The following is a 23,698-nucleotide window of genomic DNA, read 5'->3' as shown; positions in this document are numbered from 1 at the left end:
CAAGCCAGTTTACTTGAGGGTCTTTCCTGTACTTTCTAGCCTCCTCAAAGCACTCAAAGACCAGTCTTCCTCTACATATTCACCATAGTGCAGTTATAGCAATTTTTTTTATGTTCACTTAAGAGGCCTGAAATGTCAGCTACAGTCCAGACAACCTCTTTATAACCAAGAAGTTCCATGTACACCTTCCTTATATGGATTATTAATCAAGATTGGTCAGTTTCATTTAATAACAGAGGTATGCCCCTTGGCGGGGGTGGGGGTGGGGTGCATTATCTTTTCTATGGTCTGAATACAATTCAACTTCAGATGTACCTCGGGGCACTTTCTAGAAAAAGAAGTCCTGCAGTGAAAGTTTTAGTAGAGTATTATTGTGTCTTAGTGTATCTGTTTTGTAATTTTATTTTATTAGAGCAGAACAACCAGTGTAATAAAATCAAGCCATAAGAAAGTTATGTGGACAGCTCTTTTATATTTGCTTTAATGGGCTCATCTTGAGTGAGTTGAAATTCAGCTCGTTGGATGACTGAACAAAGCAAATTACATCCTGCTGATTCAAACTGATTTAATTACACTAAATCCAAAGGCCAAGACTGATACCTTATTCATCATTCATCACACATCCTCAGTCTGTAGTTCAGGAGTACCCCGCCAACTCATGTTAATGGGCTATGGGATATTTTTTAGAGATTTCAAAATTCATGAAAAAGAAATATACATACACTGGATTCTAATAGCACAGGCACTGTCTAGCTATGTATTTTGGCATTGCCCATAGCACCTCAGCACATACTAAAAAGGTAGCAAACACTAGGTTGATTTCAGAACTATAAACTAATGAAAGAGGCAGATGATTTTAGCATATTAAAAGAGATATTTGCTTTAAATAAAAGATTTCATTGAATAGACTGGTCCCCAAGTAATTTCAGAACCCAATTCTAGAAGTGAGATTTACACCTAATTTTTAAGAACACATATATTTCATGGCAAAGTGATAGTCAAATGTTCAGTCATGTCCAACTCTTTGTGACCCCATGGACTGTAGCCCATCAGGCTCCTCTGTCCATGGAGTTCTCCAGGCAAGAATACTGGAGTGGGTAGCCATTTCCTTCTCCAGGGGATCTTCCCGACCCAGGGATTGAACCTGGGTCTCCTGTATTGCAGGCAGATTCTTTACCATCCGAGCCACCAAGGAAGACCATGAAACAGGAGTTCCTATGATCACTGCTGTGAGGTATTTCTTCATTTAATTCTAATTCTACATCAAACCTTCAGCATAATAATGAAATGACAAATGCTGCTCTAGATATCCACCAGAAAATTTAAGTGAATTATTTGTTTTTATAAATGAAGCAAATTATAACAATTCCATAAATGTTGAGGGTAGAGAGGGCAGGTTTTAGAGCTCCATGTGTGTATATGCAATAAATCATTCCTTTGAAAACATAATTGCAGCACCACTAGAAAGGAGGGGAAAACCCAACTTTTAGGGCAATTATTTGAAAGCTCCTCAAATTAACTTGTACACAGTTGGCTCTTTGTTACAGAGTACACTTTATGAAAAGTTGTTTCAGGCATTAATTCACTTAGGTGAAGGAAATAATGCAATTTTAGTTATTAATCACTTTAATTTTAAATGTGCTTTGTAAACTGAGAAGACATTAAACTCTAAGAACAATGTGGAACGCACAAGTAATTAGATGGTTAACAGGCTTCTTTTGAAAAACTTCAAAATAAAGAGCTTCAAGGCTCTAGGAAAATCCAAGTTTACATATATAATGTGAGAAAGTTCTACCTAAGTTTAGTGGCCAATAATACTAGAAAGGGAATGAAATTAAGCCCTTCGCTCAAAAGTAATGTAATAGATTATGATGAATGAAATCATATGATGTTATGAGTCAATCTACTCTATAGTGTAATTTAGCAGTGCCTTCTTGAGGCACCATGAAATAGAATTTTCTGTGATATTTCACTCCAGAATTCATGCCAAAAAGTACAACACTGTTTTGTAAATATTCTCCTAAGACAAACATAAGCCAGGATTTGGCATTACTGAATATCAGTGTGACTGAGGTGGAACCATTTGATATCCTCAGTATGAACAAAACTTGTTAAAGGTCACTCCATACCAGCCAAACCAGAAAAGGAAAAGATTAAAATCCTCAGGGAATTACTTGAAGGCGTCTCCACTTTATTTTGCTAAATGGGATGACAAATGATTACTTGCAAATTTTCACTTCCACTTCTATAGTGGCATTTTTATGAATATGAACTGTTAGAACCTTGAACTAGCCAGTAGAAGGAATATATTAGATAACTATCCTTTCTTATTAAATCAAATATTAATTTTGTTGACTTCTATTAGTTCTCAAAACAGATAGTATATATTTACATTCATAATACTTTATAGATATATACAAAATTGGTAAAAGAGGCCATGCTGCACACAGAAACAGAGATGGTTTGGGAATTTAATCCTGGCTGGGCCTCCTCATTATTTCTGTCATCTTGGGTACTCTCTTTCAGTTCCTAATTGGGATTAATAATGTCCAAATCCTATCCCACCCCAAGAAAATGAGTATATTCTTCATCATTTGACATTCAGAGAAATTAGGAGCATCTGACATTTCTGGAGAGTTTCTAACAAGTAGTCATGCAGACTTAGAATGCTGAGGTATAAATATGAATCCTCCTCTTTCTACAGCTTAATGGAGTGACCAGATATACCTCATCAAAGGAACATTTCAGGAAACTACATGTCTAGGGTCTAAAATTTGTGTGACAGACCAGTCATTTCTTTCTTCTCATGCACAACCTCTATCCCAGGTGACAGAATAATGCTGCTCTCAGAGCACTAGAATAAAGTCATTTAACACTACGTACTGCACAGGAAAGGCCCCGCTGTAGCATCCTGGGCCATCAGCTATGAGGGATCTGTTGGATCACTCCTAAGTGCTGGAAACTCAGTACTTCCAAAAGCATTTCATTACAATGATGGGGAATTCTAATCCACAGAAAAGGTTTGCATGTAGTTGTTACAAATATGCCTCCTTATAACTCCAGGCTATTGACTTTAGCTTTTGAAGTAATTTATAAGTCATGTAGGACAGCTGATTAAACATTTAAAGGCATATTTCTAAGGTAGCCACTATATTCCTCTTCAGTCAATTTGGTTTATATTTCTCTTCAGTCAAACAACTTGGTTTATATGGTAGAATATACATTTAGCCATCTATTCATTCTTCCACCCATTTAATTCAACCTTCTATCCATACAGTATGAACTTTTAATGATATCTGAAATTCTACTGATTCTTACATAATGTTGATCAATCCACTACTCCCACATCCCTAACAGTACTACAAGTTTGCAGATGTTTCTCAAAAAGCATCTTGGGCACTCTCTCCTTTGCCAACATTCTTTGATCTACAATGAGGGCTTAAAATATTTGAAGGAAAATGTTTTAAAGACATGGTATACCAAAAAAAATTTAAAAAATAAAAAAAATAAAGACATGGTATACCTATGTGCATTTCAAAAGAAGATTCTTTTGAAGTCAGCAAAAGCTCTTTAAATCATAAAAGTTATACAGATGCAATATTGAAGAGACAATTCACTTGAGAAAATTCTCAGATAATTAAGATACTCCTTTGACTTGAACCATTTTGATAGGGATTAACATATATATTGTTAACACTACATTAATCTGCTCTGTCCCTATAAACACATACCAGTCAAGGATAGAGAGTCTCAGACCACAAGTCAGAGGACATGTGCTGTGTTTTGATACGGATTTTGGTTCAATAAGACTCTTGAAAGCTCTTTCTCTGTTTATTGCAAAGTACACATATTTCCAAGTTACTACCACCACCTTCATCCTAGACATGTACCAGGAAATTAGGAGCACTGATTGCACATCTCCCAAAGTAAACGAAATGAAATTTGCTATCATATATGGGTACTATAAGCTAGGCACTGGTAAACCTGAATTATAACCTCAGATCTATTTGGCCACAGAAAAGTCACTTAACCAGTCTAGACTTGAATGTCCTCACTCGTAAAGCATAGACACTGAACTAAAGGATTTTTGAAGGTCCCACTGCTTGTATGTTTCTATATAGATTGAACAAAAGCAATTATCCTTCAATTAAAAGTTTTAAAAAAAAAGAAATGTGTTTGCTCTGATATTTGATACCTTAATAGTTTGAGTAGGCAGAAACAGTCTGATGAGACAAGAAAGGGAACTCTGTGGCCCAATCATATGTCAGTAAAGAAGTAATATTTCTAGGAACATGCACGTGCTCACATGTGCACACACTCACATGTGGATAGTGTACTCCATAATGTAATCCAATCTGCCATGGATTTCAACACAAATAGATAGGGGGCGGGGGGAAGTTCCATAAAGTTTAAGTGGTAGTGATGTAATTCTAGTAACCATACACTAAACTTCTTTTTTCTAAATGGAGTGAGCAAGAGGTGGTTCTCTGTGTGACCTTCATGAGCTGGGTTAAAGAGCAAAACATGGCAAAACAACTCAAGTTTTTAAAAGCAAAACAGCTGTTGAGCTCATACACCAGTGAATTCACAGTTGATCTTACCTTGACAAAAGGTGTTGTTAACCCGTTTATAACCTTGTAGACATTCCATCATTTGATTATATCCATGATAAGCTGTAAAAAAAAAAAAAGAAACAATTCTGTTACATGCTTAAATTCTTACAACCCTAAACTACTGTATGTGATAAGCAAAGTGATATAAAGCATCAGTGATCTTACTTCTAAGATATCAACCCAATGTATATCCATTTTTTTTTTGTTTTTCAGTATATCTCATGTTTTACAACCGACATAAATCTCAATTAGTTATTAATCTTTATGTTCATTCAAAAACCATAAAACAGTTCTATATTTTCTTCTAATTAGTGACTCTTACCAAAAAATTCAATTCCTCCCCAATGATTAACTACTGGCAGTTGAATTTTCTTATAAATTCAGAGAAGGTGGTTAGACATCCTGGTCTGCCTAGGACAGTCCTTGATGATACCTTTTGCTCCTTCAAGGTTCATTAACAGCATTCCACTTCACTCTGAAAAGTTCCTCAGTTTAGATAATAAACTATATGTTCACTTTAATTATAGGCTCACATATTCTAGTTTAAGCTGATTCTCTCTACCATGAAGCTCAAAAGAACAGGTGTTAACGGAAGCTAGGAGATATAAAGAGCTGCTCTGATACATTGTCTGATTCAGCACTCAGAAAACTCAACCAGTCAAATGTTGAAGCCACCAATTTACCAACAAAACCCTGGCCACTGAAATTTTGACATCCTACTGTGATACCTGAGAGAGTTCTTGGCATAAGTGCCAGAACCAGTTTGACCTAGGTTCAAATCTTGGCTCTGCCTATTGACAGCTCTGCCGCCTTGGAAGACAAGCTTTCTGGGTTCCAAATGGAATTCTGTACAATGGGAGTATTCCCAACTGCTGAGTAAGTCAGGGTTGTTGCGGAGTATAGAGATACTTTATACAAAATGCCTACTGTCAGGCCTGACACAAGTATGAACAGGTATCACTGTTTCCTGCAATAAGGTATTCTTTTATTATAATAATGGACTGTCGTGAAAATAGGCTGAATGGGTAAGCCACTTAGAAGACTTAAACAAGCAGTGAAACAAAAAAGTTCCAAGTAAAATGGAAATTTTCCTTTGAAAAATGAAATTATTTTGCCTCTAACACATGGTCTTTATTCTCACCACTAAGGAATAGCATGTAAGTATTTACTACTCGCATTCCTCTCCTCTATTACTTCCTTTCTTTGCCTTATTTCCTCTGCTAGAAATGGTTAAGGTGAGGAATCTGGAAATAGTGGGTTAAAAGGAAAAAACTGGTATGTGGGGAGTCACACATTCAGCCCGTTGGCCACATGTCCAGTCTTATCCCATGTAACGAGGCCACCCTGTAACACGTTACTTACAGAGACTGTGAGATCTCTGTCAGTGAATTGTTCAAAAGCAAAAGAGATTAATATCTCATTTAAAAATTAAGTCATCTACCTCAAGGCAGAAAGCCAGACCAGATAATCTTAAAGTCTTCCTCTGCTTAGAATTTGATGCTAATTTTCTTCAAAAAATGTTTAAAGGACAAGCAATTTGCTCATACCAAGTACATTTTTAATAGATTACAGACTCTCTAATGAAATCATTTGCAGATTTAAAATTAAGTTTTCACAGTAAGAACTGATCAACAATGAAAGGTCTTTCTGTATGTGGCTAAACAAAAACTTCAAAACATTAAATAAGAGCCACTTGAAAACTACTCTGAGTGGGGGGGGGGGGGGGAGCATGGAGCACAAAACCCTAGCCTCTAAAGCCAAGAAAAGTCTGCTCTCTTCCAAAATGAGTATGATTTTAAAATAAACAAAGTAAGTTTTTTAAATGACACAGGAAGAATATGACTCTGAGGGTCATATTTCTTGGGAGTGGGCTGCATGGTAGGATGGCAAAAACAGAGTAAAAGTGAAGATGTCAATAGCTTACTTCATTCATAATCCATGTTGCTCTTCAATTTATACATTAGATCAACCCATACAGACTTTATTTTCTTTAGTTAAAAGTGATAGCAGCTTTGTACTTTTACTTTCTACTTAAATTATCAACATTAAAATATAGAGCTAACAAAACCATATAAAGTACTGAATTTATCCCCAGATGATACAATTCTAGATAGAAAATGACACAACACTGTGATTCCCTTTACTCTTCACTTCTGTCCCTGTCTTGCAACTTTGGGCTTTGGAAATAAGAGGAAAGAGAAGCCAAATAAGCAAATGACACACAGAGAAGGGAAGAAATGGAAAAGAAAAATAAGAGATAAAATGAAAAAAGTACTAGAGAACATAAATTTAGCCTCAAAACCAAGTTATAAGAATTGGACTTCTCCTTCCTCAGTCCTTAGACTCAGCAGTGGAAAACATACTCACCTTCACAGTATTCTAAACTTACCCCTCAAATGATGGGGAGACATTTTTTGAAAGGCAATGCTTCTTCAACATTTTAGATATAGATTTGTTTCATGGTCCGTAAGACTTCACAGCAAATGACAGAGCTGGGAGTCAAACTCAAGTCTACCTAACCCTAAACTCCATGGTTTCAAAATCATACAAAACATCCCCTAGATGTCCCTTTGGTCAGCTTGTCAGGATAATTTTATGTAGCTAGATCTTTTAGTGAGGTGGGACCATCACACTCAACCCACTCCCCGAAATCACATTGCTAATCATTATTGAAACCCAGAGAAAATTTCCTGAGGACAATGTCTCAGTACTGAATGTCCTTATTTATGTGGGTTTTTTTTCTCCTGCTGCTGCTAAGTCGCATCAGTCGTGTCCGACTCTGTGCGACCCCATAGACAGCAGCCCACCAGGCTCCTCCATCCCTGGGATTCTCCAGGCAAGAATACTGGAGTGGGTTGCCATTTCCTTCTCCATTTTTTTCCCCCTCTATATGAATAATTCATTAATTATCAGAAACTTCAGTAGGTGTTTCCAAAAATTATTCCTCTAAAGGAAGATAGGAGCAATTATCAAGGAAAAAAAGTAAAATTAAATTAACCTTAAACATCAAAAGATTTAGAGAACAAGTTTGAGAGATAAGAATCATTTATGATGATGGAAGAATAGTATATAAGACAGACCAAAGGAGATTCTTAGGGGCAGTTTCTAGACTGAATAGGTTTTAAAAGGCAGTTGAGAATACCATTCAAATCAACAGATGTTTAACAAAGGACAAATAAAAATTATCCAATGGAAGCAAATGAAAAACTCCTTGCAGCATAAACTATTAAAAGTAACTATTAAAAAAAAGATGACGACATAGAAAAATATCACTTGCTTTCTTGGCAAAAACATGACAAATAAGAAGAGGGAAAGCTCCACTTAAACCCAGCTACCTCTGTCTTTCTAAACAGTACTAGGAATCAGTTATCCAGAGTGGACACTATATTCAAAAATGGGGAGAAAGTAACAGAAAGATGTAAATCTGGATTTATTCACATCAACAGGTTCTGGAAAACAAATTTTATAGACTAATCAATGCATGTAGATGTCAGTAGAGATTTATGTCTTGAACAATGTGATAGTTTAACAGCAGAGACTAAGAGGAAAAGCGAGGAAGCACTGTGTCCTTCTGACTAAGCTTCTCTTTCACAAATCAGCAATCATCATTTCTCTATTTTAGCTTTTCTTTTCCGTGAAATTTGAAAACCTATAGCGTAATAAAAACTACAAGAGAAGTTGTGGATATTAATAAACATTTAAGGAATGTAACTTAACAACTGCTGATTTTTTATAGCAGCATTTAATTATCATTTCATTACCATTTTAAAAGAGATCTTATTTTTCTTTCATGTTAGAAAATAGAGCCTACATATAGCACATCCCCTTTTAAAAGATTTTTTCTTTAAAGTAATCCAGCTGAACAAAAGGCAACCGATAACTATATTTATTAAAAAACAGAAATCAATATGAAAGCTTTCTCAGACTTGCAAGGTTTCTGGAAATGTAAATTATTGTACTATGTTCTACAATTCAATGTGACTTCTTTGAAGTCTAATGTCTCACCATTAAAACAGTTATCATAAGAAAACAGACATGCTACATTAACCTGCAAAAGAATGATGAAATGTCACTTACATGGCTTCTTGGGGCATTTCTGGCATTTGTGAAAGCCCCAGGAGGTGCCCACAGTTCCACAGCAGTCCTCCTGCTTTGAAAGGCCAGGGAGAGCTTTGCCACACTGCAATGATGAGGTGTGAAATAGGAAGGTTAATTGAATGCAGGATGCCCAGCTCCAGAGCACTGGTGTGCTTCACAGCCACATTATAAAACAGTTCCCTTGTTGTTGACACAGATCCTGGGTGGGGGGAGGGGGGGTGTTGAGAGTTGGGGCTCTAAAACCTCAGAATGAAACATCAGTACACAATCGGTAGGACACTCAAGAAAACAAGCATATTTCTAAGAGCTCCTTGGCATTTTTAGAGTCTTCATACACCCTGTCACTGTTCAGAGCACTTTATAAAACTTAACCTTCCAATGCCTTTTTTTGCATTTTTTTTCCCTTAGTAAGAAGGAACTTAAAAGATACTTTGAACTTTTTACATTTGAATTTTAACCGTCTACTGAGATGTCTGCAGTGGACACTCAGGGAAAGGGCTGTAAGAGTGAGGCGCGCACGAAGACCTTGAGAATACAGCACAAATCCCACCTACAAGAGGCCATGGGTCCTCCTGTAACACCAAGGCCTGGGCAGGGCAGGGTATGACCACGGGCTGAGCCGGACCAGCCCTGGGTGAGACAAACACTCCACACATCCATGCAGCCTGACGCAGAGAAGTCAGCCACGCTGGGAAGGTTCTGGCAGGTTTGAATCAGGCCAGCAGGCAGAGGAGCCCGAGTTTGGGGTCACCTGAGCACCACGGAGATGGCAAATGCAAGGATCCATCTCATGTTCCAGTCAGCCAAGGTCAGAAGAGGCCAAGGGGCAGAATCCTGAAGTTAGACCTGCTTAGCGGCACTGACAAGACTTTAGCATGACAGACTCTGCTCTGCGTACCAATTTTGAGGCCGGTGGTGCAGGAAGGGCCGCCGGGCTCCTCATTCCTCATGTGCAGGCAAAGCCCAGATCTAAGGGGCACTCTCTGCCTTCCTCTGCCTCGCCGCCACAAGAGTTTCCCAATGGCCTTCAGAGTCACCTCGGCTTCCCCTGTGGCTCAGCTGGTGAAGAATCCAGGTGGGAGACCTGGGCTCCATCCCTGGGTTGGGAAGATCCTCTGGAGAAGGGAAAAGCTACCCACCCCAGTATTCCGGCCTGAAGAACTCCAAGGACTGTACAGGCCATGGGGTCGTCCATGGGGCTGCAAAGAGGCAGACACGACTGAGCGACTTTCACTTTCACAAGACAAATCTGATCACATTACTCGGAATGAAAACCTTCAGCGACTCTCCCCTGTATGAAGACTGCAACCTCCCCCACACAGTAAGTGTGACCTTCTAGTTCTCACCTCGGACAATCTCTCTCTGTCCCCTCCCACGACTCTACATCCATCCTTCAGGCACACTCAAAGACTCCTTATCCTTAACAGGCCCGGAGAACCCTCACCATGAAACCTCCTGTCTCCTCAATTTCAGCGAGTTCCTGCAACCATCCCCTTTACTCCATGACACTTTCTATACAGTTCTGCTGCCTCCACCATATATTTTAATCAAACACAGATGTATTTTATTCATCTTTATATCCCAATGTATAGTACAAGTTGCAAATAAACACTCAATAAATGTTAAGGGAAGGAAGGAGCAAATAATCAGAAGAAACTAAAGAACAAACTAGTTTCAGTCCATTCAAGCAAGCAATGGTCCTGGGGAAAACAATGGGAATTAGCAAACTAGCCCAGGCTGGTGAGCAGAACTCAGGGGCAGAAAGTTGGGGCAGGTGGTGACTCGTCGAAGGGCAGCAGATAGTGGATACCAGTTGTCTGGCAGGCCTCCAGGGACCGCACTGCCTTCCCCCCAGATCCACCCATGCATTCCCAACAAGGCTCTGACTACATGTCCGACTTGTAAAACAAAACCAGAGAAGGCAGAGCTCAGCTAATGAAGTTGGAGTTACATCATCGCTTTGAAGTCCTTAGGTTTTTGTGGGTTTTCAAGATTTCAACAGGATGTCGTATTCTCTCCAAAAACAGTGTATGATGAGCAGGAGGAGGGGAGGGGGGCAATGGGGGAAGAGAGTGAGCACATGTACAAATGGAGAACCTCGGGGAGGAACAACACATACTGGCTGCATTCAGGTCGTTCCCAGACTCCTTCAGCTTGATAACAGAAGGCTTAAACCTGAAATATGAAGCAAGGAAGAAGGAAAACGGAACAACGCTCCAGGCGTTAAGACTGGAAACAAAATGATATGTGAAGAACCCAGAGGTCTCCACGGTTGCAATCAGCTGCCAAAGCGTGCTTGTGGTTTACTTCCAGTATGATCAGTCAGATTTATGTCAGACACCAGTGCACATCACCGTTCTCATCCCAGCCCCTCTAGGTTCTTCTCTTCATCAAGCAAAACTCTCAACACTTGCCAATTTTATATGCTCCAAATGCTGGTAGCAGTTAAAATCCAATTTTCACCTTGGATTCCTAGAATGTTTGATTTGGGAGGACAAAAATAAATCATTTCTCCCGACTGGGCCTTAAAAAAAAAGGTACAAGGTTTTCATTACAGGATTCAGGCTGCTTTATCCTACGGCTTTGTTTTTGCGGGTCCACAGCCAAGAGCAGCACAAGCCATCCAAGTCGATTAAATAAATGGCAGGGTAGGTGGTACCACAATGCTGTGTGTTCCTCTCAAAACTGGGTCTGCACAGTATGAGGACAGACTGCCAGAGATAAAGTCAGGTTTGCAACAAGGCCATGAGGTTTCATGGGCGCCCCTTTAGTTAATTACCTAGGCAGAAATTTCAAAGTGCAGCAAGAAACTCCACCTGAGATCTTTGCAGCCAGATGCAGGACTTTCTCTCATACAAGAAGTTCCTCAGCACCTGATATGATCTGGATGCTGGAAGCATCTAGAACAAAAGAAGGTAAAGGAAGGATCTCCGCTCCATACCAAAAGTCCACACAGGAGACAGTGACATTGAAAAAGACGTTAGAATCTCGAATGCCCTTCTGTCAGCCTGGAGGAGTCTACTTCTCAATAAGACATAATCACATGGACATAGGCTGATGCTACTGAGTTACATTTTTATTCCCAGACTAAAGTGATTTTTTACAAGTTAAAAACACAAATGGAATTTCTCTTGTGTGAATCACTCACCACATTTTCAGAGAAAGCCTGTCTCTCATTTCAAGGCATATCTTATTAGAAATCCAGGAGAAATGTGCTAACTGTATAACACAATATTTAGTTAGTTCAAGCCAGAAAGGAAAACCTATGCTGTCCATCGAGCAATGCAATAAAGATCAAAAAGTTCACATAACTCCGGGCTGCACATTAGGGGACTCTTGGACCCCACACGTCCATGCCAGGATTCATCAAATGCATGGCCCACCTAGAGTGGTCCAAATGGAATAATGAAGGTTCAGGCTACCAGGTTCAGTGACTATCAGCTGAAGAAAGTAGAGATAATAAGACAGACAGCAGAGTTCAGACATGTTCAACAAACTTGTTGCTTGAAGTTATCTGCATGATGAAGGTATCAGCAGGACTACAGGCTCCAGATCACAAGAAAAGAGGATTCTACTCATTAAGCAGGAGACCTTTTGAACAGTGAATGACTCTCAGCAATGGAAGAGGTCAACATCTTCACTGATGCTGAAGGCTGAAGGATCATCTCGCAGGAATGCCCAGGGTAAGAAGCAGATGTCTCTTAGGGTGTCTGTCAGATCTAGGTGCTCCACGTTCAATATACACTGATAGGTCGCATTGCTGACAAGGGAAATACTAGAGCCAGCCCCAAGTACTTGTGTTGCTCTTCTGTCTCTAACAGGACAGTGTCTGGGCAGATATACTTCTACCCAGCTTCTATGCTTTACCTCATCCCTCAAATCAACGCTGCCACGGATGATCACACCAGTCTGACCTTACTCCTAAAGGACCTATGCAAACTAGACAGAAAAAGAGGAAAACAAATAGGATCCCTCCCAGCCCTAATCACCTTGATTCTTAGAAGACTGGCTGCATGAAAATAACTCATCAAACATTACTACCTGCATATCTGGACTAGCACCATACATCAGAAGGTAAGACTATTTAGAAAGCATCACAATTACTCCATGAATGTTCATGGTACTACTTTTACAGCAAAAAAAGTTATTACAAGCAGTGGTGTAAAAGCCTTTGTTAAATATTGTTAAGAATTAAAATTGCAAAATCATGAACTCTTCTAAATGTTGACCTGATTTGAGAACACTTATCTGTAGACTAATCTGCAGCACTTACCTGCAAACCCTCACTTTTAAAATATCGTAACCCTTTCCTGCCACTCAAAATAAAGCTGTGATGACAGCTGGTTTTAGATCATCCTGGAGGAAAAGGGGACGACAGAGGATGAGATGGCTGGATGGCATCAACGACTCGATGGATGTGAGTTTGAGTGAACTCCAGGAGCTGGTGATGGACAGGGAGGCCTGACGTGCTGCAATTCATGGGGTCGCAGAGTCGGACACGACTGAGCGACTGAACTGAACTGATAAATATATGAGCATTAAGATTTAAATTTAATGCCTTATAACTTTTGTCTATTAAAAACTTGCCAATGGAACTGCTTCATAGATGAACAATCACTTGAAGAGAGTGTGATAAATATTGGAGTATGGTTTCAAGAGATTTAGTATTCACACCTTAAAATGACTAGTACCTATAATATCCTCATTTCAAGAACGTTTGCTGCACCAGGCCAGTGGATCTTCCCCAGGAAAGATTCAGCCATGGGGAAAAGAAAGGAACACTGGTGTGGAATCATTACACCTGGACCTAAACCCCAAGTCTCCCTAATAAGATCTTATTAGGGATCATTCAGACCGTTCAGCATCTCCAGACTAGTTCTCAGACAAAGGGATGGTAATCCCAACTCCAAAGGACAGTGGTGAGATTCAACAGTGCATGTCCAAGCATGGCTGACCATATTCCATCAGCCCCTGTGCGGGGACTGGTAGACAGTGATCTTCTGGGGTGTGTTCCACACCAGAACATAGTGCTTGGTAAGCAGAGCATGGGTTGGCTGGATCTGCATCATCATCCTCAGCTTATATCTTGTGTGGGTACAACCTACTGAGTGTTATAGTGCTGGCCAATTTGTTAGGCTCTCGGGATACATTTCTTAAAAGAGTTCAGATATTTTATGAGTAAAAGAGCTGCTCTATGAAGATGGCCACCATGACAAGGACCCACAACTGAAGACATTTGAAAATGTTAACACTGAAATACTCTTACAAATTATCTTATCATGTGTATGTAACTCACTTTATTTTGCTATCAGGAACCATTATATACTGAAGTATAAGAGACTCTGAGTTTGAATAAAGAACATTTTTCTCAATGAGATTAAGACACTGGAACCAAAGAAACACAGAAAAACTAAAATATTAAAGTCATATAGATTTTTATGGACAAATTCTTAGAAAAGTACAACTTTCCAAAACTGAACCAGGAAGAAATAGAAAATCTTAACAGACCCATCATAAGCATGGAAATTGAAACTATAATGAGAAATCCTCCAGCAAACAAAAGCCCAGGTCCGGATGGCTTCACAGCTGAATTCTACCAAAAATTTAGAGAAAAGCTAACACCTATCCTACTCAAACTCTTCCAGAAAATTACAGAGGAAGGTAAACTTCCAAACTCATTCTATAAGGCCACCATCACCTTAATACCAAAACCTGACAAAGATGCCACAAAAAAAGAAAACTACAGGCCAATATCACTGATGACCATGGATGCAAAAATCCTTAGCAAAATTCCAGCAATCAGAATCCAACAACACATTAAAAAGATCATACACCATGACCAAGTGGGCTTTATCCCAGGGATGCAAGGATTCTTCAATATCCACATATTAATCAATGTAATACACCACATTAACAAATTGAAAAATAAAAGCCATATGATTATCTCAATAGACTCAGAGAAAGCCTTTGACAAAATTCAACATCCATTTATGATAAAAACTCTCCAGAAAGCAGGAATAGAGGGAACATACCTCAACATAATAAAAGCTATAAATGACAAACCCACAGCAAACATTATCCTCAATGGTGAAAAATTGAAAGCATTTCCCCTAAAGTCAGGAACAAGACAAGGGTACCCACTGTCACCACTACTATTCAACATAGTTTTGGAAGTTTTAGCCACAGCAATCAGAGAAGAAAAAGAAATAAAAGGAATCCAAATTGGAAAAGAAGAAGTAAAACTCTCACTGTTTGCGGATGACATGATCCTCTACATAGAAAACCCTAAAGACTTCACCAGAAAATTATTAGAGCTAATCAATGAATATAGTAAAGTTGCAGGATATAAAATAAACACACAGAAATCCCTTGCATTCCTATACACTAATAATGAGAAAATAGAAAGAAATTAAGGAAACAATCCCATTCACCATTGCAATGAAAAGAGTAAAATACTTAGGAATTTATCTACCTAAAGAAACTAAAGACCTATATATAGAAAACTATAAAACACTGGTGAAAGAAATCAAAGAGGGCACTAATAGATGGAAAAATACACCATATTCATCAATCAGAAGAATCAATATAGTGAAAATGAGTATACTACCCAAAGCAATCTGTAGATTCAATGCAATCCCTATCAAGCTACCGACGGTACTTTTCACAGAGCTAGAACAAATAATTTCACAATTTGTATGGAAATACAAAAAATCTCGAATAGCCAAAGCAATCTTGAGAAAGAAGAATGGAACTGGAGGAATCAACCTGCCTGACTTCAGGCTCTACTATAAAGCCACAGTCATCAAGACAGTATGGTACTTCCACAAAGACAAAAATATAGATCAATGGAACAAAATAGAAAGCCCAGAGATAAACCCACGCACCTACGGAGCACCTTATCTTTGACAAAGGAGGCAAGAATATACAATGGAGAAAAGACAATCTCTTTAACAAGTGGTGCTGGGAAAACTGGTCAACCACTTGTAAAAGAATGAAACTAGAACACTTTCTAACACCATACACAAAAATAAACTCAAAATGGATTAAAGATCTAAATGGAGTATTACTCAGCCATTGAAAAGAATACATTTGAATCAGTTCTAATGAGGTGGATGAAACTGGAGTCAATTATACAGAGTGAAGTAAGCCAGAAAGAAAAACACCAATACAGTATACTAACACATATATATGGAATTTAGAAAGATGGTAACGATAACCCTGTATGCAAGACAGCAAAAGAGACACAGATGTATAGAACAGTCTTTTGGACTCTGTGGGAGAGGGCAAGGGTGGGATGATTTGGGAGAATGGCATTGAAATGTATAATGTCATGTAAGAAATGAATCGCTAGTCCAGGTTTGATACAGGATACAGGATGCTTGGGGCTGGTGCACTGGGATGACCCAGAGGGATGGTATGGGGAGGGAGGTGGGAGGGGGGGTTCAGGACTGGGAACACGTGTACACCCGTGGCAGATTCATGTTGATGTATGGCAAAACCAATACAATATTGTAAAGTAATTAGCCTCCAATTAAATAAATTTAAATTAAAAAAATAAAAAACTATTAAAAAATAATAAAGTAATACAGATTTATAAAATGCTCCTAGAGATTGTACCAAAGTAAAACATGAAAGAAGAGAGAGGCTGGTTCACTGCAACTCTCTTTCTTCTAAGAGTATGCAGTGCAGTGTTTAGGCAAGAACTGAAACAAGGCAGTGACTCAATGGCTGGACTGGGGAAAAAAATTCCAAAGAGATGGAGCAGCTTTAGCTACGCCCAATACCTAACACCAACTGGAAGGGACCCCAGGGTGGGAGTAGGCGAAGGACAGAGGAAGGCAGGCCAAATGCAAAGGAACCACGAGCCGGTGGGGCAAGTCAGAGAATGAAGTGGAGCTAAGGCATGGAGCATTGTCCCAATCAGATTCAGCTTGTAGCTGGATATCAAAATCAATCAGGAGGCAGGAAAAAGGAAAGGTCAAAGCAAAAGAGTTCTGGATTGCTTGCAGTGAAATATCTGGCATCTGTGAAGCAGCATGGCAAACAGAAATATTGATCATGAGGAGGAAGAAAAAGAAAAGATTAAGTGTTTTATAAAAATATAGTGCTGTACATCTGGTTTGTGTGTGCATGCTAAGCCACTTCAGTTGTGTCAGACTCCTTGCAACCACATGGACTGTGGGTCACCAGGCTCCTCTGTCCATGGGATTCTCTGGGCAAGAATACTGGAGTGGGTGGCCATGCCCTCCTCCAGTCTACATCTGATACTTCCCCTCAAAAGTGAGTATGAATTATTAGGATAGAGTACATCATTCATGGAGGAAAATGGAAGAAATTATTGATCAATATGATCAGTAATCAGAGGCCCATAACAAAACTGGGTAATTATTAATTATTAGAGAAGTGTTGGCTATACTTCTCAAAGAACTAGCAGAAGGGAGCTTTTAAGTTCACTACAAAAGATCTCTTTCCCAACAAATGCTGTCCCCAGCAAGAGACACCCCAATACAAACCCCCAGGCATCTCCATGTTTGGCAGAATTAGTGCTTTATGATTGTGAAACTGACCCTATCCACACAATCCTATTCCCGGATGGGGACCAGTGAAAAGTTGTGTAAAGATAACCCAGAACTCAATGAAGGACAAAAGTATAGCTTTTGAAGTTGGATCAATGTGTCAAAATCCTCACTTTACCCATCACCACCTACATAGTCACGGGCAAAACTCTCAAACTCTCTCTGCCTATTTCTTCTTTAAAATGGAACTAAAAATGTCCATTTCCACCAAGCTCTCAAAACTTAAACAATCCATGGAGGCAGATTCTACATGAGACAGCCACATGTCCAGACATGCTTGGCTCAGAATCAATATTAGACCCCTTCCTCTGGGTCACTTGTTTAAAAACCTGGGCTTATTTAACAAATGACCAAGTAATCTAATAGTTACTCAATATAATGCAGTGTCCCAACTTACAGAGAAGAGCTGCATTAAAATAAGTTAGATCTAGAAATTTAAAGGGCTTCCCTGATAGCTCAGTTGGTAAAGAATCTGCCTGCAATGCAGGAGACCCCGATTCAATTTCTGGGTCAGAAAGATCTGCTAGAGAAAGGATAGGCCACCCACATCCATTACTCTTGGGCTTCCCTTGTGGCTCAGCTGGTAAAGAATCCAACTGCAATGCAGGAGACCTGGGTTCAATCTCTGAGTTGTGAAGATTCCCTGGAGAAGGGAAAGGCTACTCACTCCAGTATTCTGGCCTAGAGAATTGCATGGATTGTATTCCATGGACAGAGGAGCCTGGTGGGCTACAGGCCATGGGACTGCAAAGGGTCAGAAACAACTGAGTGACTAAAACAGAGAAATTTAGAAAGAAAAAGATTTTTTTTTTTTAAGCTGCACTGCACAGCAAGGAGATCTTTTTTCCCTCGCCAGGAATCGAACCCATGTCCCCTGCAGTGAAAGTGTGGCATCTTAACCACTGGACCACAGGTTAAGTTCCCAAACAAGGTATTCTTAAGATTTTGCTAAAAACGTTTAGGTTTTCGCTAAAGTTCTCTGACCAATTTTTTAAAAAATAAAGGTCAGGGGGTTAATGCTGTGGAGAGTTGGTGATTTCATTTTAATTCTACTCAATAAGGACAACATGGTATTGCTGAATCACAGTGAGTTAACCAGTTAATATCAGTGTTTAAGCAACAGATGACTTCACTCTGGGGACATCAAGATTCTTCTTGTCATACGCCATGTCTTGGTGAAAGAGGACCAGTACCATGAAACCACAATAATGGAGCATACTACTCTGCCTCCACTCCCAAGCATCAAGGCCCTAGCACAAAGACAGTGCAGAACATGGACTCCCTGAGACAGGTCCCAGAGAATGTGTCTGTTATTTCCTGTTCAGCTAGTATCATGGACTGAATATTGTTGTGCCTCTCTGTGCATATTCACATCTGACCCCTAACAGCATGACATTAGGAGGTGTGGCCTTCCGGACATAATTAGATTTAGATGAGGTCACGAGGGTGGGCCCTTGTGATAGGATTAGGGCCCTTATGAAGAGAGACAGACTAGAGCTCTTTTTCTGCCCTATGAAGACAGCGAGAAGGTGGCCATCAACAAACCAGGAAGACAGCCCTGAAGTGAAGTGAAAGTCACTCAGTCACGTCCAACTCTGTGACCCCATGGACTATACAGTCCATGGAACTCTCCAGGCCAGAATACTGGAGTGGGTAGCCTTTCCCTTCTCCAGGGAATCTTCCTAACCCAGGGACTGAACCCAGGTCTCCTGCACTGCACACGGATTCTTTACCAGCTGAGCCACAAGGGAAGCCCAAGAACACTGGAGTGGGTAGCCTATCCCTTCTCCAGAGGATCTTCCTGACCCAGGAATCGAACTGGGGTCTCCTGCATTGCAGGCGGATTCTTTACCAACTGAGCTATCAGGGAAGCCTGAAGAGAGCCCCACCAGGAATTAAATCTCTCAACATCTTGATCTTATACTTCCAATCTCCAGAACTGGGAGAAAATAAATTTTAGTCATTTCTACTACCAGCCTATAGCATTGGGTTGGCCGGAAGTTCATTTGGGTTCTTCCATAAGATCTTACAGAAACCTGAACAAACTTTTTTGGTCAACCCAATATCTGTGATGGCAGCCCAAGCCAACTTATACAGAGAGCAATGGTTCTTGTAAATCCTCCAGAAGAAATGACCTAAGAGCCTGCATGGAATAGCAGAAACTATGCTGGAGTAAGACCCAGAAAGCCTCAGTTTTAGTCTTTACAACTCAAAACAAGACATGAAGCAAGTTTATTTCTCTCTGGACTTCAGCTTCCTCACCAATCAAATTTTAAGGACAGACTAACAGTTAATATTCATTGATGCGCCTAGAGTCTATGATTTTATGAAGACTCTAGTACAGGGGTGAGGGTAACCTGTGAAGGTCCATGTTCATTGAATGTCCCCTGCCTGTCAGGCTAATACACTAGATTCTCTGCTGCCATGTGTTTCCATGTCCTAACATCATATCCTGACCTAGACCAACTCGATCAGTGATAACCAGAATGGGCTTCCTCTTCTGGACCCTGTTTCATGTCCTCCCCTTTTCTTGCTAGTCGGCACTACCCCCCCCACAAAAAAAAAACAACAACACACAGTTCTTTCTAAAAACAGTTGTGGCTTTTCAATGGCTCCTTTCTAAACTATAAGAATTATAATAAATAGATAATTACCAATAAGTGAAATAAATTATTCAAGATAGGCATGGAGATGCAGACTTTCCAGGCCTTGAGGTATGACTCATTAGAAAGTCACATTATGGTTGATCAACCCACACTGCACAGGTGTCCCATGAATTATTCCATGTGTGAAGCTGCCACACTCACTTCTACCACACCCAGAAGTACCTTATTCCAATGTTCTGGCAAAAAGCCTCAAGGTCTTCTGGCAAGAAGAAACTACAACCTCAGTTCTATGAATCTGGTTGAAGAACATGAATCCCACTTATTAAACCCACTTATTAAAAAAAAAAAAAAAAAAACTCTGGGATTTCTCATAAAAACCAGAATGAGGACCCTCATGGGAAGAGCTCTCCCTGCAAGTAATGTAACGATTAATCCAAACTCCTGTCACAGCTCTTCTTTGCTTCTATTAATCTTTTCACTATGATATAAACACATCTCCACTCTGGCAAAATGACTTCTGCCCATCTTCTGAGCAAAACAGTCCTCCTTGAGCCTGTGGACCAACTATGGCTCCAAATCAAACTAGAAAACCTCATGAGAGCTCTTCAGCATCCATGTACCAGAACATTAAATATGTTTATGTCTATGTGCCAATAAGAAAAAGCGTCCAAATCTCTGAACCCTATCACTAACGCAACATATTTGATCAACTTGTTCTAAAGGCCTGTTGTCATAAAGGGGAATATTGTTCGATGGAGCACTGGCAGGGTAACAGGCATTGTCTCATAAGAAGAAGAGGAAAACGCTTAAATACTTCCAGATTTTCTAAAAGAACTTGTAAAAAATTTGCTTTGGCTTGAGTAGAACATTCTTTATAGGAAAGGTTTTTTTTTTTTTTAAAGTTCACCCAGCTTTCTTTTATTAGAGTAATTAAAACAATGTTAGGCATCTGGGGTATCTGATACAACCATAATCCTCTGATATTTCAGGGTATTGATTTTACAAAGTATCTACTGTGACTAGGGCATTAACTGTTGTAAATGTATCCACATTGATTTCTGACAGTGTATTTGTTTAAAGCCTGCTGAAGCCAAACCATGGGCTTCAAGGAATTCCAGACAACTACTTTAGTTTTATGAAACGGTATTTTTAAAGTTACACTAAGGCAAAAAATGGCTTTAAAGTAACATAAAAGGGGAAAAAATTCTTAAGCATGAAACTTATGATTCTACTTGACATCTTTTCTAAATAAATGATCAAATTTGGGCTGCCTATTTTCTCCACCTCTACAATGATTTGAGGATTTCAATAGTCAAGTCTAACAGGCTATGATATGTGTGTCTTGCTATTCTTAAATTGCAAAAAGAATAATTATGCTTTGTCATGATTATATTCCAACATCATAATTCCCTTAACCTCCCCTTGCAGCAAAACATAAACAACATCATAAATCCTAGTACTAAATGATACAAAGATGAAATTTATCCTAACTCCACTACCAAGGATACTTCCTTTATAAAGACAGACCCAAGATGAGGACGGAAATTAAGACAGGCAGATAGGCATGGCATGGTTATTACTACAGTAATCGGATCTCTCCCAAATGATGAACATAAAGGCCTATTCTGCCCAAAGCTTATTTCCAGAACTGTATTGAGAGAAATTCTTTCTATAAAGCTTCATTGCCTGTCAGTTTCCTTTTTGTTTACAAAGAAAGATACTGAAAGGAACATAAAACCGTTTGAGGCCTTATAACACTATGTAAACTGTAACACGTGCCTCATTTGGTTAAGCTTTCAGTTTTTCAGTATCTCATCCAAGTACACAGAACTCAAAACTAATAACTACCTGTGGTTTGGTTGCAAGTAGTATAGAAAAACTGAATGCCACAAGTCATATTAATAGGTTTAATTCCCTGTGAGCAAGGAACCATGTCTGTCTTGACCACTGCTCTGCCACTTGTGGCGGGAACATTTGCTGCTCACCAAAGAACCACTTGCCTCCCCACACGTTCCGGTTCCTAACCCTTATTAGTCAGTGTGGACTGCCATAACGAAATTCCAGAGACTGGGTGGCTTCAACAACAGACATTCATTTTCCCTCTGAGTTCCAGAGGGTCAAGATCAAGGTGCCAGCATGGCCAGTTCTGGTGAGGACTCTCTCTCTGGCTTGCAGGAGGCTGCCATCCTGCCATGCCCTCACCTGGCAAAGAGATGGAGCTCTCTGGTTACAAAAACACTAATCCTATTGTATCAGGGCCTCACCATTATGACCTCATTTACTCTTAATTACTTCCTTACAGACTATCTCCAATTACAGGCACATTGGGGGTTAAGACTCCAACCTACGAGTCTTCCTTGCTGCAGGAAGTGAGAGACCGCGCATTCCACACAGCACAGCAGCAGAGCCGTGGAGACCACCGTCGGCCTGAGTCCCCGGCTCACCTGTGAGACATCAAGTGTGTACAAAGCGTAAGCTTTTGCAGGATTTATGACTACGGTAAACCTTGCCTACTCTAATATATCCGCTGATGACTCATGTGTGCCTAGTAATGAGCTCAGTTCATAAGTGGTCCTGTCCTCATGAAAAGCACAAGCCTGTTGGGGAGAGAGGAGAGGCACAAAAATCAACTTTAGGACAATTAACTTTGAAATGGTCTGATTGGATTTTACATGCAGTAAAAGGTTAGGGAGGAGGGATCAATGTGCATTGAAGGAGAACTGAAAGGCTTTTTGGAGGAGCCAACACTTGAGTCTCTCAAGTGAGGGTAGATTTGAAAGATCATTCTGCCTGACTTCAGGCTCTAATACAAAGCCACAGTTATCAAGACAGTATGGTACTGGCACAAAGACAAAAATATAGATCATGGAACAAAATAGAAAGCCCAGAGATAAACCCATGCACCTATGGACACTTATCTTTGACAAAGGAGGCAAGAATATACAATGGATTAAAGACAATCTCTTTAACAAGTGGTGCTGGGAAAACTGGTCAATCACTTGTAAAAGAATGAAACTAGAACACTTTCTAACACCATACACAAAAATAAACTCAAAATGGATTAAAGATCTAAACATAAGACCAGAAACTATAAAACTCCTAGAGGAGAACATAGGCAAAACACTCTCTGACATAAATCACAGCAAGATCCTCTATGACCCACCTCCCAGAATACTGGAAAGAAAAGCAAAAATAAACAAATGGGATCTAATTAAAATTAAAAGCTTCTGCACAACAAAAGAAATTATAAGCAAGGTGAAAAGACAGCCTTCAGAATGGGAGAAAATAATAGCAAATGAAGCAACTGACAAACAACTAATCTCAAAAATATACAAGCAACTCCTGAAGCTCAATTCCAGAAAAATAAACGACCCAATCAAAAAATGGGCCAAAGAACTAAACAGACATTTCTCCAAAGAAGACATACAGATGGCTAACAAACACATGAAAAGATGCTCAACATCACTCATTATCAGAGAAATGCAAATCAAAACCACAATGAGGTACCATTTCACACCAGTCAGAATGGCTGTGATCCAAAAGTCTACAAGCAATAAATGCTGGAGAGGGTGTGGAGAAAAGGGAACCCTCTTACACTGTTGGTGGAAATGCAAACTAGTTCAGCCACTATGGAGAACAGTGTGGAGATTCCTTAAAAAACTGGAAATAGAACTGCCTTATGACCCAGCAACCCCACTGCTGGGCATACACACTGAGGAAACCAGAATTGAAAGAGACACGTGTACTCCAATGTTCATCGCAGCACTGTTTATAATAGCCAGGACATGGAAGCAACCTAGATGTC

General features: G+C 39.7%; 1 protein-coding gene across 9 annotated transcripts in view; it reads right to left on the bottom strand.

Annotated features, from left to right (window-relative positions):
* The window catches only part of LTBP1 (latent transforming growth factor beta binding protein 1), a 455,261-nt gene that overhangs the window by 183,981 nt on the left and 247,582 nt on the right, over positions 1–23,698 (bottom strand). For all 9 annotated transcript variants that reach the window (XM_040224607.1, XM_040224608.1, XM_040224611.1 and 6 more), the window contains 2 exons: positions 8,691–8,793; positions 4,602–4,673 (listed from right to left, as the gene is read on the bottom strand). In XM_040224607.1, the coding sequence (XP_040080541.1) occupies positions 4,602–4,673; positions 8,691–8,793 (175 nt within the window). The remainder of the gene's footprint in view (positions 1–4,601; positions 4,674–8,690; positions 8,794–23,698) is intronic.

The sequence above is a fragment of the Oryx dammah genome, unplaced genomic scaffold (genome assembly GCF_014754425.2).
Source record: "Oryx dammah isolate SB20612 unplaced genomic scaffold, SCBI_Odam_1.1 HiC_scaffold_25, whole genome shotgun sequence".
In the NCBI taxonomy this organism is placed as follows: domain Eukaryota; kingdom Metazoa; phylum Chordata; class Mammalia; order Artiodactyla; family Bovidae; genus Oryx; species Oryx dammah.
Note: the sequence above shows the minus strand (reverse complement) of the source record. Positions and strands in the feature narration are given on the sequence as shown.